This window comes from Saccopteryx bilineata, chromosome 9 (genome assembly GCF_036850765.1).
Source record: "Saccopteryx bilineata isolate mSacBil1 chromosome 9, mSacBil1_pri_phased_curated, whole genome shotgun sequence".
NCBI classification, from domain to species: Eukaryota; Metazoa; Chordata; class Mammalia; order Chiroptera; family Emballonuridae; genus Saccopteryx; species Saccopteryx bilineata.
Window position 1 is genome coordinate 18,749,006 of NC_089498.1, and position 19,120 is coordinate 18,768,125.

At 47.9% G+C, this 19,120-nt stretch overlaps 1 protein-coding gene across 5 annotated transcripts in view; it reads left to right on the plus strand.

Moving 5' to 3' along the window:
* The window catches only part of PRMT7 (protein arginine methyltransferase 7), a 59,490-nt gene that overhangs the window by 31,882 nt on the left and 8,488 nt on the right, over window positions 1-19,120 (plus strand). For all 5 annotated transcript variants that reach the window (XM_066243495.1, XM_066243496.1, XM_066243493.1 and 2 more), the window contains 8 exons: window positions 5,383-5,495; window positions 9,515-9,756; window positions 10,302-10,482; window positions 15,215-15,342; window positions 15,762-15,897; window positions 16,769-16,852; window positions 17,212-17,259; window positions 18,347-18,436. In XM_066243495.1, coding sequence (XP_066099592.1) covers window positions 5,383-5,495; window positions 9,515-9,756; window positions 10,302-10,482; window positions 15,215-15,342; window positions 15,762-15,897; window positions 16,769-16,852; window positions 17,212-17,259; window positions 18,347-18,436 — 1,022 coding nt within the window. The remainder of the gene's footprint in view (window positions 1-5,382; window positions 5,496-9,514; window positions 9,757-10,301; window positions 10,483-15,214; window positions 15,343-15,761; window positions 15,898-16,768; window positions 16,853-17,211; window positions 17,260-18,346; window positions 18,437-19,120) is intronic.

Consider the following 19,120-nt stretch of genomic DNA (forward strand, 5'->3'; position numbering starts at 1 on the left):
TTATGAGTTTTGACAAATTTAAATACACTTATAAAACCACCATAATCAAGATAATAGAATATCTCCATCATGCCTAAAGAGATTCTTCAGTACCATTTGCATCAATTCCTCCCATAGCCCTTGGTCTGAGGCACCTACTGATCTGCTTTCTTCTTTTTTTTTTACAAGATTTTATTTACTTATATTAGAGAGAGAGAGAGAAAGATAAGGAGGGGAGGAGTAGGAATCATCAACTCCCATATGTGCCTTGACCAGGCAAGCCCAGGGTTTTGAACCGGCAACCTCAACATTGTATGTTGACGCTCTATCCACTGCACTACCACTGGTCAGACAGATCTGCTTTCTTCAATATAAATTAGATCTGCCTTTTCTAGAATTTTGAGTAAGTGGAATCAGTGTATTTTTTTTTTTTTTTTGCATTTTTCTGAAGCTGGAAACAGGGAGAGACAGTCAGACAGACTCCCGCATGCGCCCGACCGGGATCCACCCGGCACGCCCACCAGGGGCGACGCTCTGCCCACCAGGGGGTGATGCTCTGCCCATCCTGGGCGTCGCCATGTTGTGACCAGAGCCACTCTAGCGCATGGGGCAGAGGCCACAGAGCCATCCCCAGCGCCCGGGCCATCCTTGCTCCACTGGAGCCTTGGCTGCGGGAGGGGAAGAGAGAGACAGAGAGGAAGGCGCGGTGGAAGGGTAGAGAAGCAAATGGGCGCTTCTCCTGTGTGCCCTGGCCGGGAATCAAACCCGGGTCCTCTGCACGCTAGGCCGACACTCTACCGCTGAGCCAACCGGCCAGGGCGAATCAGTGTATATTTTTTGTTCCTGCATTCTTTTCTGTTGCATATTGCTCTTAAGATTTTGACCCATTGTTCTGTGTATTGAGAATTCATTCTCTTCTGTTGCTAAGCAGCTCTTCATTTGTGGCCATACTATAATTTGTTTGCCCTTTCACCTATTGATGGACACGTTTAAGTCTTGGATAGGTCTTTAGGTTCACTGATCCTTTCTATGTGGTGTCTTATCTGATGTTAAGCAGATCTAGTTAACTTTTCATTACTGGTATTGGATGTTTTTAATCTCTGAAATCTCTGTCTTTTAGGGGTTTATTCTGTTATCCTAGTTCTGGGTAACATTTTCTTTCTTGGCATATCTAGCAGTTTTTATTTGGATGCTGTGTATAGTGGGACTTTTGCATTGCTAAGTGCTGGATTTTGTTGTCTTCCTTTAAAAGCTTCATCTGGCATGCAATTGGGTTACTTGCAGGTCAGTTTGATCCTTTCAAGGCTTGTTTTTGAGGTTTGTTGAAGCAGGGTTAGAGTAGCTTTAAGTCATGTTTTCTCACCAGCAGCACTGTTGACATTTTGGGTCTGATAATTCTTTTGAGGGGATAGGGAGTTATGCTACACATTGTAGGATGTTTATCCATGGCCTCTAACCAGTAGAGGTCAGTAGCACCTCCTTCCCCATTTGTGCTACCCCAAAATGTCTCCAGACGTTGCCAAATGTCCCATGGTGGAGGATGGAGACAAAATTGTCCTTTGTTGAGAGCCACTGCTCTAAAGCTACCTTAGCCATACTAGTAAGACATGACCTTTCTAGGGTCTCTGCTCAGTGCCTGCATGCTGGCTGATCAGACCTGTAGTGTTTCCCAGTCCTCTGTGAACTCAGAAATTGTTTTTTTTTTATAAAATTTTTTTTTTAGATTTTATTTATTCATTATAGAGAGGAGAGAGAGAGAGAGAGAGAGAGAAGGGGGGAGGAGCAGGAAGCATCAACTCCCATATGCGCCTTGACCAGGCCAGCCCAGGGTTTCGAACCGGCAACCTCAGTGTTTCCAGGTTGACACTTTATCCACTGCGCCACCAAAGGTCAGGCAACTCAGAAATTGTTTACCATATAGCTACATGGTTATTTTTACCCGGCCTTCTTGAGTCTTACGCTGTGTGTGTGAATACATTCAACAAGAGACCTACAGGGAGCCCTGTGCAGATTTCTGAAGCCCTTTCCAGTGTAACTTCCTCTCTGGTTCTCTTCCCTGCAAATCCCAGCTATTTCCACTTCCCTGAACTCCAGTTGCTTTCTCCTTAACTCAGCAGGAGTGCTGTGCTCTGCTTGCTCTCTCACTCCTGCACCCTGGTTAGAAAGAGCCCGCTGGCTGAAAGCCAGAGCAGTAGTAGGGGCCACTTGGTTGGTTTCTTTTCCTGGGGAACAAGCTGTATTGCTGGTGTGTGTGTGTGTGTGTGTGTGTTGCCTCTTGTTCAACATCTGAAAACACTTGTTTCATATATTTTGTCTGGTGTTCTAGTTGATTACAGTGGATAGATAAGTCTGATCCCAGTTAATTTTGGCCAGAGGTCAAATCATTTAATTTTTAAAGTTTTTATTTTTAACTTAGAAATTAAATTTAATGGGGTAATATTGATCAATAAGAGTACATAGGTTTCAAGTGAATGTCTCTATGGCATTTGAACTGTTGATTATGTTGTGTGATAAAGTTTGTCTGTCTTGACAGAACAGAGACTAACCTGAAGAGTAGCCTTTGCCATGTCACTCTGTCCGTGACACTGTGACCTCTTCCAGGCTCCCTGTTGTTCACACACACCCTGCCTTAGGCCAGACCCCTTACATGATTCCTTAATACAATACTTTTTCTTTGTAGCACTTATCACTGCAATAATGAAATCATTATGTAATTATGTATTTAATGTCTATTCCTACAGAACGGAAACATCCTGAGCTCATGGATTGTGTGGTTTTATTAATTATTTAATATACTAGCTTGCATCTATCTGCTTGGCATGAAAGACCAGTAATTTTTGTTTAGTGGGTAGATTGTCAACTTTGCTTGTTCCTTAGCCCCTTGTAAATGGGACTTTGTTCCCACTCCCTCAACTTTACAGGTGGCTTTCCTATCCCCAAGGCTGATGGTCCTCCCTCTGCTTTCCCCCTCAAACACTGCAGCTTTGGTACTGCTGCCGTCTAGTCTCCCTGGGACCTCTCTTGCCAGGCCTCAGCGACATCTCACAGCTTTCTTTCTCCCCCAAATGCGTGTTTTCCAAGGTTCTGTTCTCAGACCTTTTTAAAAATAGCATCTGAGTTTGTTGCCTGTTTCCCAGAGATGGATAGGCACCACGCTGAGGCATGTGACTGGAGGCCTGGGCCCACCCATGCAGTCACTGGGTAAGACTTACGGGCACCGGGTAAGCACCCTCCTCAGGCTCTCACCGCACCCCTGAGCACCCTTCCACATTAGCACCCACATGCTAGATGCCAAGCTCTCAAGAGTGTCTGTTGAAATTCACTGGATCATAAAACTTTATTTATTTGAATAAAAATTGGGCAATAAATCATTTTAAGTTACATAATTAGCTTGAAAATTATTCATGAGGTAGCTTTGTCAGGGCTTGGGGATTGATTGGATGTAGGGTGTTGACAGGAAGGAATAAAAAATTCAGCTAATGCTTGCTGACTGTTACTGGGTGCTAGGTCTTGTTCTAGGCAGTGGGGTACAGGGGTGGACAGACCAGTCAGGGTGCCTACTCTCCTGGAGCTAGTAAACGGTGCCCAGGTTTCTGGCTTTGTGACTGATGATGCCATTCATAGAGGTGGAAACATCAGAGGGAGAAGTGGTGCATGGAGTGGGGTATGATTGGCAGAATTTGGACAGTGTATTTCAGTTGGAGTTTGGCATGATATCAGAGAAGATGGGCAGGGCCACTCGGGAGGGTAATCTCTTTGCCAGGGGACGGAAGTTTCATCTTAGCCTCCTTTCACGGCATATTGCCATTGAGCACAAGGGTACTTCATAGGAAGTGGACAGTTTTTACCTTTGCTAGCACCTAACCACTGCTGCGTGGAGCAGATCTCATTACCCCCACTTAAGACGTGACTGATGGTCAGCACTGAGGGTTCAAGGCTAGAAAGCAGGCTCAAAGCCCAGGTCTCCATGACTCAGGGTTCAGGCTCTCTGCTGCACCATTTTTTGAACCACTTTAGTGCTTCTTTCTTTGCATCATCAGTGAGACTTGTCTTCTCTGTAGGAAGACGAGTGGGCTTTTCAAATTGTAATCCATGAGCCATTAGGAGTGTTTAGTTAATTCTCCACGATGCCTGTTCTCCTTTCAAAACCTGTTTTGTCTCTTGGCTCATTAAAAAATTTTTTTTTTTTTTTCATTTTTCTGAAGCTGGAAACAGGGAGAGACAGTCAGACAGACTCCGCATGTGCCCGACCAGGATCCACCCGGCACGCCCACCAGGGGCGGTGCTCTGCCTCCCAGGGGGCGATGTTCTGCCCATCCTGGGCATCGCCATATTGCGACCAGAGCCACTCTAGCGCCTGAGGCAGAGGCCACAGAGCCATGCCCAGCACCCGGGCCATCTCTGCTCCAATGGAGCCTTAGCTGCGGGAGGGGAAGAGAGAGACAGAGAGGAAAGTGCGGCGGAGGGGTGGAGAAGCAAATGGGCGCTTCTCCTGTGTGCCCTGGCCGGGAATCGAACCCGGGTCCTCCGCACGCTAGGCCGACGCTCTTACTGCTGAGCCAACCGGCCAGGGCGGCTCATTAAAAATTTTAACTGTAGAAGTAACATTACATTACATTACAGCGGTTTAGAAAATGGAGTTAATAGAGAGATCCTCTATAACCCTACTTTCCCAAACAACTTCTATTTGGGGAATTGTTTTGTAGCAAGAAATGAACTTAATTCGGAGGAATTTAGTGTAAGGAACTGGGGATTCTGAACCCTGGTTATCAATGGATTCAGTCAGCCTCTCTTTCTTGCTTTAGTTTTCTCTTCCTGTCTGTAGCCTGGAAATATGTGAAGTATCAGCATTTAGTTTTTGCTTTTCAAATAAATTTACTAATTTAATAATTAATAGTTTAATTGTTAATTTATATACAGAAAAGTTGAAAGAGTAATAGTACAGTGAACCTCCATATTCCCTTAACCAAGACTTACCAGTAGTGCCTGACCTGTGGCGGTGCAGTGGATGAAGCACTGACCTGGAATACTGAAGTCGCCAGTGTGAAACCTTGGGCTTGCCTGGTCAGGGCACATACAAGAAGTAACTATTACCAAATTGATGCTTCCTGCTCTGCCCCCTCTTCTCCTTCTCTCTCTTCTCTCTAAAGTCAATAAATAAAATCTTTTAAAAAAAGACCAATAGTTAACATTTTGAGATACATACATGTATGTGGATTTTTTTTTAATTTTTTTTTTTTGCTAAACTATTGCAAAGTTAGTTGAGGCATGACACTTCTAATAAATTAACATTTATATGTGTTTTCAATTTAATGACTTATAATTTTTATCTTGCATCCATTTGCTGTTAGTATTTTTTTTATATGTTGCTTCCTTATGACTCTGCTTCCTTACGTTTCTCAGATGGTGACATGCCATGTCGTGCCAACATCCTGATCACAGAGCTATTTGACACGGAACTTATTGGGGAGGGAGCACTGCCTTCCTATGAGCATGCTCACAGGCATCTTGTGCAGGTAGGGAAACCCATACACCATGCTCTTTACAGCCCAAGCCCTCAGTACTTCTCCATGTACCTGAGTGCTCCCCTCGATTCATTCATTTATTTATTTATTTTGTATTTTTCCAAAGTGAGAAGCAAGGGGGCAGGACCAGACAGACTCCCGCATGCACCTGACCAGGTTCCACCCGGCATGCCCACCAGGGGGCGATGCTCTGCCCATCTGGGACGTTGCTCCACTACAACCAGAGCCATTCTAGTGCCTGAGGTGGAGGCCATGGAGCCGTCCTCAGCGCCCAGGCCAACTTTGCTCCCATGGAGCCTTGGCTGCGAGAGGGGAAGGAGAGATAGAAAGGAGAGGGGGAAGGGTGGAGAAGCAGATGGGTGCTGGCCGGGAATCAAACCCAGGACTTCCACACGCCAGGTTGGCTCCACTGCTGAGCCAACCAGCCAGGGCTCTCAATTCTTTATTTTGACTCTGTGCCTCTTAAATGCCAAGTCTTAGTAGGTTAGAGTAAAAAAGCCAGAAACTATCTCCAGCCTTACTAGTGGTGTCACAGTGGATAAAGCGTTGACCCGGGACACAGAGGGTCTGGTTTGAAACTCTAAGATCGCCAGTGCAGGCTTGTCGGCTTTAGTACAAGCTTGCCAGCTTGGTGTGGGGTCACCAGCTTGAGCACAGGATCATCAACATGATCCCAAGGTCCCTGGCTTGAGCAAGGGGTCACTGGCTCAGCTTGAGTCCCCTGGGCAAGGCCTGTATGAGAAGCAATCAAACAAAGTGATGCAACTATAAGTTGATGCTTCTTATCTCTCCTCCTCCCCTTCTGAAAGCAAACAATTTTCAAATTCAGTTCAATTCAGCAAACATTCTTTGAGTATCACCTGTGTATAAAAGTGTTTTGGTCTTGGGAGAAGTATAAGACACCCTGTTGCTCTAACCCACACTAGTCAGTGATGGCGAGAATGGAGGCGCTGATTGGAGAGGCTGACAGAAGAACCGCAGACATGATTTAGGACTGCGAGAAAAGGTCAAAGAGGCATGTGGAGAGGATGGAATTGGGAAAGGCACTGAGGAGAGAGTAGCAGGTATAGGGTCCTGTTTCATGGGTCTCTGAGAGCATCACCCTGGGGCGCTGTGACCTAATGGCAGAGAACAGAGAGGATGGTAGGAGGCCTTGAAGGCCAGACATACAGGCGAGGGGGTTTGGGTAGTGCTAATCTTTGATAGTTTCTTTGAAAAGAGAGACATATTGAAAATAATATTTTATAGATGTTAGTTTTACTTTTGTATGGACGCGAACTGGAGTTGGAGCCCCAGAGGCGAAGGCCAGCCAGGGGAGTGTGTCTGCTGCTTCTGCCAGCACCTGCCCTGTGGGGTGAAACCGTCCCAGCCAGACCCCTCTTTGGGGGTTCTTGGTTCCCTCGAAGTAAGGAAGAGGTCTCCTCCCAGGACAGTCAGGACCAGAGTTCACATTATTCACAGGGTTAGCGTGTGATTTTGATTGTTCTGTAGATCCACACACTTTGTGGGATGTCTCATTGTTTCCTAAGAGTAAAACCCTTTTCTAGTAACTTCAGTAGTAACAACTTCTTTAACTCCATTTGAAAACTATGAACTAGCTATATCCCTGAAACAGAGGACAAGTATATTTAGAATTTATGTTAATGTTGCCCAATTTGTCTTTTTCTAATTCATCAGATTGAAACAGTAGGCAGATAGCTACCCTCAGTTTCCTGTCTCAGCTGGCCTGTGCGGCCAGGTATGCACTGTCCACTCTGATCACCCATCTGCCCACCCTGTGTGTGAGTGTGAAGGAGTTAGGGCTGGCACACGAAAGCTTCCATTGCCCTGACTCTTCCTGTCTCTTTGGATGTCATGGAACTAGGATGCTGGCATGTCTAACAGATAGTCCATGTGGTGTTGACCCGGGATTGATCTTAGAAAACACATTTATTGAGCACCTTCATTTTGCCAGTCCCTTTTTTGGATACCAAGAATATGAAGGTAAGCTGATGGGGAGGCAGGTAGGTGAGCAAGTTATCATAGTACAGTTTGAGTTGTGCACTGATGGTGGCCAGTGGGGTGAAAGCCTGCCCGCTCTGGTTGGAGGAAGGAAGAGGGTTGAAGAAGGTGACACTTGAGCTGAATTAGTCTTGAAGAGTGATCAGTTGTTGGCTGGCAGGTGTGGGGCTATTTACAGCAGAGGCGATCAGCATAAACAAAAGCGTGAAGGTGAACTGGTGCAGTGGCACCGCGATCCTGCAAGTAGTTTGGATTGTGTGTAGTGTGGGAGGCGGGGTTAGAGAGATGGGTGGCATGCTGGGCAGGGCTAGACCAAGAAGGGCTGCTATCCTCCAGAAGGCAGCATGGCACCACTGAACAGTGCTTAGCAAGGGGCTGCGTTTGCAGGCAGCAGGTAGAAAGCCGTTGGGGAACAAGACCAGAGGCAGAAAGGTGGTTGGACTCATCCAGGTGCTGGACTGAGGTGTGCCTCAGGTAAAGCTATAGAAATGGGTGTGGAGAGGTAGACTCAGGGAGGATGAAGGTGGTCAGGGCTTGGTAATTACTTAGATGGGAGGCATTGAGGATGATGCCAGGGGTTAGGGCTGGGGTGACTGGATTGGATGGTGGTGCTGCCTGTCAATTGGAAGTATGAGAGGACCTGGCCTGTGAAGGTGAGAAATGAGTGGAGTTGGATTTGTCTGGTTTAGACAGGGTTTGAGTTGTCTGAGGGTCAGCCAGGGAGAAGGGACCAAATGGCCTTTAGATACATGGTATTTGGTAAATGAAGCCGGGGTGATTGAAGTTACTATTTTATGTGGAGAGAAAAAACGTGTCCACACCAGACAGGTCTCTGGGGCGTGTCCTATGTGAGGGATGGGCAGAGGGAGTGAGAGTCCAGCTAGAGCGGCACTTCTCATCCAGACCGTGTCTGGATCACAACTGAGCAAGGGGGTGCTGCTATTATCTTATGGGTAGAGGCCCGGGGTATTGCTAAATATTCTACTGTCCCTGCAACAAAGGATCTTCTGGCCCAAGAGGTCACTAGTGCTGAGGTAGAGAATCCCAGTGCTTGTCATTTCTACATGGTAGCAGCTGTGAGCCGCCTCTTCACAGCTGGGCCCCTAGTGCCTGGTATGTAGAAGGTGTCGGTGAATGAATGAGATAGGAGGAAAACTGAATGAGGGACTGCAGCCAAAGCCAAGCGAGGAGAGTGGTTGGCAGTGCCTGGTGAGGTCTGGAGGGCAGGCTAATTGAGGGTGGACACTTGTCCATTTGTGTGAGAAGAGGGTTCTGGAGTCTGGGCAAGAGCTGCCCTGAAGGAAAGCTCTGAGTCCAGTGCCAGAATTAGTGCTTAGCAGGAAGAATTGGACTCTTACTTCAAAGTCTGTGTGGGAGTTAATCAGCATAATGGCAATTAAGGTTTATTTTTGAAGTTATTTAAGAATGTCAGAGAGCTAGGAACTTATCTGACATAAATCATTTTAGGCATAACATGTAACCCTTATTTATTTATTTATTCTTTTAGTGAGAGACAGGAAGGGTGAGAGATGAGAAGCATCAAATCATAATTGTGGCACTTTAGTTGTTCATTGATTGCTTCTCATATGTACCTTGATTGGGGGGCTTCAGCGAAGCCAGTGACCCCTTGCTCAAGCCAGTGACCTTGGGCTTTAAGCCAGTGATCATGGGGTCATGTCGATGATCGCACACTCAAGCCAGATGAATCCATGCTCAAGCTGATGAGCCTGCGCTCAAGCCGGCGACCTTGGGGTTTTGAACCTGAGACCTCAGCGTTGATTCTCTATCCACTGTGCCACCACTGGTCAGTCACAAATAATCCTTTTTCAAATCTAGGGTTCTTTTTCCCCAAAGGCATTGGACTGCAAATAGTTGATTATGCTAATAGTAGTAAGGTGTTAGATGTTAATGAACTAGCCTAATATTAAGGAATATCCCTCTTTTGTTCAGTTGAAATTAATGTAGGTCACTGTGCCTAGTTTATTTATTTATTTTTTATATAAACTTAGGAAAATTGTGAGGCCGTGCCTCATAGAGCAACCGTCTATGCGCAACTGGTGGAGTCCAGAAGGATGTGGTCATGGAACAAACTCTTTCCCATTCGCGTTCAGACCGACACTGGCGAGCAGGTCATCCTCCCACCCTCGGAACTGGAGAGATGTCCTGGTGCACCCTCTGTCTATGACATTCAGCTGAATCAGGTGTCACCCACTGACTTCACTGTCCTCAGTGACGTGCTGCCTATGTTCAGGTACCAGGGAGCAACCTGGGTGATGGCACTTTGAGACATTTGGTAGAATTGGTGTCTTTGGAAGTTCTTTTTTTTTTTTTTTTTTTTTAAGAAAGATGAGAAGCATCAACTTATAATTGTGGCACCTTAGTTGTTCATTGATTGCTTCTCATACATGCCTTTGGGGGGCTCCAACGAAGCCAGTGACCCCTTGCTCATGCCAGCAACCTTTGGGCTCAAGCCAGTGACCATGTGCTTATGTTAATGATCCTATGTTCAAGCCGGTGACCCCACAGTTGAGCTGGTGAGCCTGTGCTCAAGCTAGTGACTTTGGGGTTTTGAACCTGGGACCTCAGTGTCCCAGGTTGATGTTCTATCCACTGTGCCACCACTAATCAGTCTGGAAGTTCTCTTTTTGAGTGGAAAACAACCGGCTGATGTTACCTGCCTCTGATAGCAGGAATCCATTGCAAACAAGTCTCATTACTGGTGAGGTCATCATAAAAACTTAAAAATGGAGAGTGTGAGCTTAAAATGTGCTTAAGTTCCTGAATATTCTTCCTCAGTGTGGACTTCAGCAAGCCAGTCAGTAGCTCAGCAACCTGCCATAGCAGGCAGTTTGAACCTCTGGCATCGGGCCGAGCTCAGGTGGTTCTCTCCTGGTGGGACATTGAAATGGACCCTGAGGGGAAGACCAAGTGCACCATGGCCCCCTTCTGGGCACACTCAGATCCGCAGGAGCTCCAGGTAAGAGGCGAGAGCTGAGCATGTTTTCATGTACATCAGGGAACTTGTCCACTTTTTGTTGTGGGAAAGTAACATGTTTGAATCTTAGAGTTATAAGATTTAGAGCCAGAAGGGACTGTGCAGAATTGGTGTCAAAGAATCCTTTTTCTTTTTCTTTTTTTTAATTTTTTTTTTAATTTTTTTTTATTTTATTCATTCATTTTAGAGAGGAGAGAGGGAGAGAGAGAGAGAGAGAGAGAGGAGAGAGAGAAGGGGGGAGGAGCTGGAAGCATCAACTCCCATATGTGCCTTGACCAGGCAAGCCCAGGGTTTCGAACCGGCGACCTCAGCATTTCCAGGTCGACGCTTTATCCACTGCGCCACCACAGGTCAGGCTCTTTTTCTTTTTTTTAAAGCAAGGCTAACTGTAGTAAAATATAAGATAGACCTCTCGCCCTGGCCGGTTGGCTCAGTGGTAGAGCATCAGCCTGGCGTGCAGGAGTCCCAGGTTTGATTCCTGGCCAGGGCACACAGGAGAGGCGCCCATCTGCTTCTCCACCCCTCCCCCTCTCCTTCCTCTCTGTCTCTCTCTTCCCCTCCCGTAGCCAAGGCTCCATTGGAGCAAAGTTGGCCTGGGCGCTGAGGATGGCTCCACAGCCTCTCCCTCAGGCGCTAGAATGGCCCTGGTTGCAACAGAGCAACGCCCCAGATGGGCAGAGCATCGCCCCCTGGTGGGCATGCCGGGTGGATCCCAGTAGGGCACATGCGGAAGTCTTGTCTTACTGCCTTCCTGTTTCCAACTTCAGAAAAATACAAAAAAAAAAGATAGACCTCTCAGGCCAAGTTCATGGTCAGCAGCAGTGAACTAGAGGGAAGCTCTGATATGCTTGTTCTCCTGTCAGATCAGCTTGGAATAAAAGAACCACAGCCTCCCTACCACCCTATTTTCTATGGTCTCGGAACCTACTTTCCCAGGTCAGTTGTAAGTGGGCAGAGGACATGAACTCCAGAAAAGGAAGTACAGAATACTCCTTAATGTGAAAAGTGGTTCAGCTTCACCTGTAAAAGCAATGAAGATTTGTGAGATTCCATCTTTCATCTAGTAGTGGATAAAGTTCAAAAAGTTGGGTGGAACTGTGGGGAAGAGCAGGACGTGATTGTCAGCATCCATGGAGTTCAGTGAGGCCTCACTCATAATGGAAAGTGACGCCACTACTAGACATTTAGGCTCTGGATAGATTTGCATGTGTGTAAAGTGACATGTGTGTCAGGATATTCACTGAAACCCTGATTTTTGTTTTGTTTTGTTTTAGTGTAACAGACATTCCTTTAGTTGAACAACTTCTTCGCACAAAATAGATGGTTTAAGAGTTTTGAATGGAAAGTGATTTAGGCATTAAGAGATTTTGTGAGTCTGCTACATGTTTTCTTGAAATCACTTAACTGAGCCTTTTAAGACTTCCCTGATGTCTGTGGCCAGACAGAAAGTCTGCTGCAGTCCTTATTTAATAGAAAAGACTGGAACACCCTAGAGGACACCCCAGAGGACTGGCTAAGTCCATCATCCTGTGTTCAGTGAATGAGGCAGTGCTCTATGCACTGATATGGGACAATCTCCAGGATATTTCATTGAATGAAGCAAAAGTAGAGGCTCAGAACGGTATGTGGTATGCCAATACTGGTGTTAGTAAAACTAAGAATATATGTAGATGAGTGTGTATGTGTGGTGTGTGTGTATAAGGGTACCTTTGGAAGAATTCGTAGAAATCAGTAAAAATGGTTGCTTCTGGGAAGGGGGCTGAAAGGTGAAGGGTGGGAAAGAAACTTTTCTTTTTATTTACTCCATGACCTTTTTGTATCTCTTTTGAATTTTCTCTTATGTATATATGTTACCAACCCCTCTGCGTACACACTCAGGGAAAAGTAGGGAAGCTGCTTCAGAGCTGAGGAATCAAAGCTTCCCTCTCTACCTGGGAGGCCTTGCTCCCTTCCTCTGTGTCCCAGCCTCCTGTTAGCACTTGCTGTACTGGCTTTGTTTTGATTGGTTCTGGGTATGCCCAGCTAACTTGGGGAAGGCCCCAGCAGCTCCCTGGCTCCCTGAGTTACTGCATAGGCCCAAAGGACATGACTGCTGCAGGATTGCAGTCAGTTTCCCTGGGCTTGTGAGCTTCCCTGTCTCCCATCTACCTTCCAGTCCCCGGGCCCAGGCAGGCAGGCAGGCATGTCTGCAGGCAGAGGGTGCGAACTTCCCTCTAACACAGCCTCTGTCCTCTGCTGGCTGAGAGAGAGAGAGAGAGAGAGAGAGAATGTCAAAAGTCTCCAGAGTTGAAATTGGCGTTAGGCTGCTTTGTTCCTCTCCAGGAGTGTGATGGTTACAAAATTAGCATAAGAGTATCATAAAAATGTTAATACTTTTCTTTTTTACAGAGAGAGAGTCAGAGAGAGGGATAGATAGGGACAGACAGAGAGGAACTGAGAGATGAGAAACATTAATGATCAGTTTTTTATTGCAACACCTTAGTTGTTCATTGATTGCTTTCTCATATGTGCCTTGACCGCGGGCCTTCAGCAGACTGAGTAACCCCTTGCTCCAGCCAGAGACCTTGGGTCCAAACTGGTGAGCTTTGCTCAAACCAGATGAGCCCGCGTTCAAACTGGCGACCTCGGGGTCTCGGACCTGCGTCCTCGGCATCCCAGTCCCACGGTCTACCCACTGCGCCACCACCTGGTAAGGCAAAATGTTAATTCTTTTCATTTGCCTAGCTTCGGAGTGCACTATGTAGATTTCCTCCTTGGTGCCTCATGTAGGACATGCTGGGGAACCATATAATGTCCAGACTGAGACTTTGCCTGGCTCAGTGCTTAGCGCGGAGCCCCGTGGTTGGGCAGCAGCGGTGGGTGCTCATCCCCAGGTCTCCTGACTATGGCGGTGTCCTTCTACCAGCCGTGACTTTTGGACTGTTAGGAATTCAAAGAGCTGCTAATGAATCTCCCTTCTGACTTTATGAAACTGCTCTTGATCTGAAATCTGTTCAGCCTGTCTCACCTTAGACAGTGGGTTCTGTCAGCTCGGTAGCATTAGGACGTGGAAGGCTGGTGTGTGGGAAGGACATGGTGACAGGGAAGCACCCTGGGAGCACGGATGGGTTAGGGGGAAGGCGTCTTCTGTCTTAGGACCCATTTGCATAGTAGAGAAAGAACATCAGCTTTTAGAGAACCTATTTTTCTCCTCCAGTTACTGCTTATTTTTTCCAGACTGTATCTGGTTAGATTTTTGGTTTTTAGCTTTTATTGTCAAATAGACATCTTAGGTACAGTAATGTCACTCACCTGCCTCTTAGTTAAATTCAATAGTAGGGAGAGGAGGACGCAGTCCTGACACAGAGTGAGTAGACAATGGGCTCAGCCAAGTTGATCCACTGTTTAGGACAATTCTTTATTTTTTAAAAAGAAGCTTAAAGATTCTAAGAGTAATAAACTTTATTATACAAAACAAAAATAAATCAAAATTAAATCACTCATGGGCCTACCATCGAAAAGAACTCCCTTTCTTTGTCTCTCTTCACATTCTTGGGTTTCTTTCAGAGTCATTTTTGTTTTTTCCCTACTGTACCATAGTCTTCATATTCATCGTTTTAAATGTCTGTGAGTATTCTGTGTAAGGAATTATTATCCATTTCTGAACAGCTGGATGTTTCGATTGGTTCCAGTTTTTGCTAGTATAAATAATTCTGTAACATACATTCCACCCTCCCCCAAGGTTAGAAGCAGGAAGGCAGTCAGACAGACTCCCCGCATGCACCCGACAGGGATCCACCTGGCATGCCCACCAGGGGGCGTTGCTCCATTGCGGCCGGACCATCCCAGGGCCTGAGATGGAGGCCAGGGAGCCATCCTCAGTGTCTGGGCGAACTGTTGCTTCAGTGGAGCCTTGGCTGCGAGAGAGGAAGCGAGAGATAGAAAGGAAGGAGAGGGGAGGAGAAGCAGATGGGCTCTTCTCCTGTGTGCCCTGGCTGGAAATTGAACCCGAGACTTCCACATGCCCGGTCCACACTCTACCGCTGAGCCAACCGGCTAGGGCTAACGTGTTTTTGTGTAAATACAGCTGTTTCTTTGTTTGGGTTTTTAAGGATACAATCCTGTATGTGGGATTTGTGGCATCAAAAAGAATCAGTACAGCTAATTGAAAGTTTGACTGTGGATCATTGTAAATCATGTTTCACAATTTGGAGTTTTCCATTTCTTTAAAAATTATTTAATTTAAAAGAATAAAACAAAACTTTCCTGTACTGTTTTCTCAACTTTTATTTTGAAAAAAATTTAAGTCCACAGAATAAGTGAACATGAACACTGGTGCACCCGTTACTTAAATTTACCAATTATTAACATTTGCCACACTTGCTTTCTTTCTGTCTGCCTTCCTCTTTCCATCTTTTCACTCTCTCCCTCCGGGCCCCCCACCCAGGAGGAGCTGGAGTCCCCTCTCCTGAGCCCTTCTTAAACACTGCGGCCCTCAGCCACACTTTATCCCCCTAAAGCCAGCAGTGTTCCCGCAAGCTTTCCGGCCTCTCTGACTGGACAGTTTTCTTCGTCTTTCTCTTCTTTCTTCTTTATCTCTTCAGCCACAGCAGCTCTCTATAGTCCACAGCGTGGTAACCCTGTACACTGATTTGGGGCTTGGGTTTTGGCTCTTGGATTAGAAGCATCGCTCCTGTTGCAGCTTAGTGACTGCCGATTTTGTTTCCTATTGCAGTGGCGGGACCACTGGATGCAGTGTGTGTACTTCCTGCCACGAGAGGAGCCCGTCTCCCAGGGCTCGGCCCTCTGCCTGGTAGCTCACCACGATGACTACTGTGTGTGGTACAGCCTTCATAGGACCAGGTATGCCCCGAGCCTCGGGGTGGGCACTAGGCCTGTCACACTGCACTTTATGTAAATTCCCCATTTATACACATATTATAGAGGCACGAGTGGGCCATTTATATCTGCACAGGATAAAATAAGAGCAAAGGTCCGTGACTGGCTATGTCAGCACCCATTGCAGGTACTCAGAAGAGGCTGCCCCATTGTGTGGCCCCCATCTGGAACAGACATATATGCGAGTCTTAGGTTGTAGGGCCCTTCACACTCTAGTGCCTCTTTGACAGCCAGTGCCTAGACTCATGTCCCAGAGAGGACTGCGGGTGTAACCGGAGGCCCATCTCAATTTCGCCAGGCAGGTTCCCGTGCCATGTTTTCACGCTCGCTGGAGTCTAGCAGGTCACGCTCACTACTCTGTGTCTGTTCATTTCCTGGCCTAGTCCCGAAGGGAACGAGGAAGTCCAGCCAGTACGCCCTATATGCGACTGCCAGGCTCATCTGCTCTGGACCCGGCCTCGCTTTGGGGAAATGAATGATCAGGAAAGAACTGATCAATATGTCCAGGCCCTGAGGATGGTATGTGTCTAGCCCCTTGGGCACTTGTGGGCAAGAAGGAGATTGTCCCATGGGCCCCAGCTCATTGCTCAGTGCGGATTTATTCCTTTTGCTTTCTGTGTCCCCTGGTCTGTCTGGGTGGCCTCAGCCGGCTCCTTCAGGGTGGGCGCTCAGGGGGACCCTGGGGGCTGTTACTGGACTTCCTGGGGCTTGTTCTCTTCTCGCCTGGGAGAGCCTTCACCTGACAGCTTCCCCTTGGCCCTGCTTTTGTCCCCCTGGACACACTGTGTCACCAGCAGTTCCTGTGGGTAAGCCCGGTGGATCCAGCCACCCCGTTCTTCCTTTCACCTGCTGTCTCCTTTCTAAAATTTCTGAGATGTAAATATGGCTCTGTCACTTTCCTGCCTGAAAACCTTTGCTCTCTGCTGCCTAGGGAGGTGCCCTCTGCCGGGGACCACATGTGGGGTTTGGAATTGTATGCAGAGATATGTGTATATGTGCATGTACTTTGGGGTCGTGAGGGTCCCCGCTGTCCTAAGTCTCTCTGAGATCTGTGCCCTGTAAAGGCACCTCTGCCTTGGTGAGTCACTCAGTAGGCCCACTGTGCTGTGAGCAGACAGGGAAGAGGCCTGTCCTCATGGACTGGGGGTGGCCAGTGGAAAGTGGCGCAGGCCTTTAGGGGGGCCTTTCCCGAGAGTGAGACTGGGTGGGGGGAGGTGAGCGAGGTGGAGTGTTTGAGGCTGGGGACCCGCTACTGCTCAGGCCTGGGGAGCATGTGTGACTGGTGTGGGCACAGAAAGATCCAGCCGGGCAGCAGATCTGTCAGTTTGCCAACGAGCATTTCTCAGTGTACGGTAAGAAAACGCGTGCTGAAGTTGCTCTTGTCCGGCAGGTGCTGAAGCCAGACAGTGTCTGCCTGTGTGTCAGCGACGGCAGTCCGCTCTCCATGCTGGCCCATTACCTTGGGGCAGAGCAGGTACTGGACGTGTGCCTTTTTGTCGGCTTCCTGGGCGCAGCTCGGAGTCAGGGCGCCCTGACTAAAAGCTAAAGCTCTTGCCAGGTGCAGCTACCATGTGTGTGGCATGCTCAGTTCATTGCCTCTGAGCACAGGCAGGAGTCAGGCTGTAGCACTGCCTGCCCTGCAGCGCCGCTGTCTGAGCCGCCACCGAGCCCTAGGGTCAGTGCAGAGCGTGGGGGCTGCCCCAGTGGGTAATGAGCACGGGGAGGTGGTTAGGAGGGGAGGTAGATCTTCCTGGGAATGATCTGTCACATTTCAATAATTACTTTTTCTATAAAGTGAATCCCCTACAACTAATAACATGGTCTTCTCTCTAGGTCTTTACAATAGAGAGTTCAGCAACTTCTCATAGACTGATGAAAAAAGTAAGTGATAATTGTTGTTACTGAAATAATGAGGGGACCCGTGGTGCCGCCTCCTGCGTTAGGGACCCGCTGCTTTGAAGCAGTGTTGGTACCGAGGGAACTGGGGCTGTAGCTGTGACGAGGAAGCAGCGGCAGGGACAGCTCCCGGCACTCCCGGTCTGGAAGTCTTCTTGGGCTGTCATTGATTAGAAACAGGCTTGCAGACTTTATTTTGGTTTTTAGCTAAAGAAGTCTGAACTTTTATCCTCATTGCACATGAAACTAAAAAAGTGAAACTCTTTGTGGCAAGACTGAATGTATGGTTTGTTCCTGGGACCCCAGCGCCCAGGGAGCCATTGCTCATGGGCTGGCCTTCTGATTGGCTCCAGGGTGGTAGTTTTCCTCCTGGTCATTGACCGGTTTTGCTTTCCTCTCTGAGGGACAGCCCACCTCCACCAGAACTGCAAGCCCATTGTTGAGTCCGCTGACCTGCCTGTGAGAGGAATTTCTGTTTGTTACATTTTGCTCGTGATCTCATCCCATCCTTGGCGTTTAAGGGAGAATTTCTACAAAGCAGATAAAAGCGGTGCTTCAGAACTATTTGGCCAGAAAACTTCAGACAGATAAGGCAACTTTGAGATTTTTGGGGAACAAAAATAGTACTTTTATTGTTTTATTTTTTTATTTTTTTATTTTTATTTTTTTTTTCATTTTTCTGAAGCTGGAAACAGGGAGAGACAGTCAGACAGACTCCCGCATGCGCCCGACCGGGATCCACCCGGCACGCCCACCAGGGGCGACGCTCTGCCCACCAGGGGGCGATGCTCTGCCCATCCTGGGCGTCGCCATGTTGCGACCAGAGCCACTCTAGCGCCTGGGGCAGAGGCCACAGAGCCATTCCCAGCGCCCGGGCCATCTCCGCTCCAATGGAGCCTTGGCTGCGGGAGGGGAAGAGAGAGACAGAGAGGAAAGCGCGGCGGAGGGGTGGAGAAGCAAATGGGCGCTTCTCCTGTGTGCCCTGGCCGGGAATCGAACCCGGGTCCTCCGCACGCTAGGCCGACGCTCTACCGCTGAGCCAACTGGCCAGGGCTATTGTTTTATTTTTAAGATCTTCAAGACTAACCACTTGGAAGACAAAATTAATGTAATAGAGAAACGGCCTGAATTATTAACATCTGCAGACTTGGAAAGTAAAAAGGTGAGTAACGAGAATTTGTTCTGGTGGGCACAGCGCTAGATTGCCCAAGCTCCCCCCTCTTCTCCGGGCTCATGGAAGGTCCCGGATGGAACTCAGCAGGTAAGAACCGGCCGCTGTCAGAGTGTGATGAGGGTTTGCAGAGATGCCTGCCAGGCAGATACTTGTACTGTGAACTCTGGCTAATGCTCTACTCCTTCCAGCGAGGGCAGACAGCCCTGCCAGGATTAACAGCAGCATATCGTGGGCTCTGTCCCTCTTCCATTCGCAGCACTTCTGTCTGCCTCGCTTCCTCTTCACTTTCTGTTTCCTTCCTGCCACACATGGTCTTCAGGCCCAGTGCACGCCTCCACCTCTTAGTAACCTGTTAGTTACTAACCAGTGTCCCTGCACCTTCATTTCACCAGCCCCTGGGCCCATACATCCTCAGGGCCCTCTCTCTCCTTCACACATTTTGTTTTTTTATTTTTTTAGGGGGAGAGAGAGCAAGGAAGGGACAGACAGCTAGGAAGGAAAAGAGATGAGAAGCATCAACTTGTTGTGGCTCCTTAGTTGCTCATTGATTGCTTTTTCATATGTGCCTTGACCGGGGGGCTCCAGCCAAGCCAGTGACCCCTTGCTCAAGCCAGCAACCTTTGGGCTCAAGCCAGCAACCATGGGGTCATGTCTATGATCCCACACTCAAGC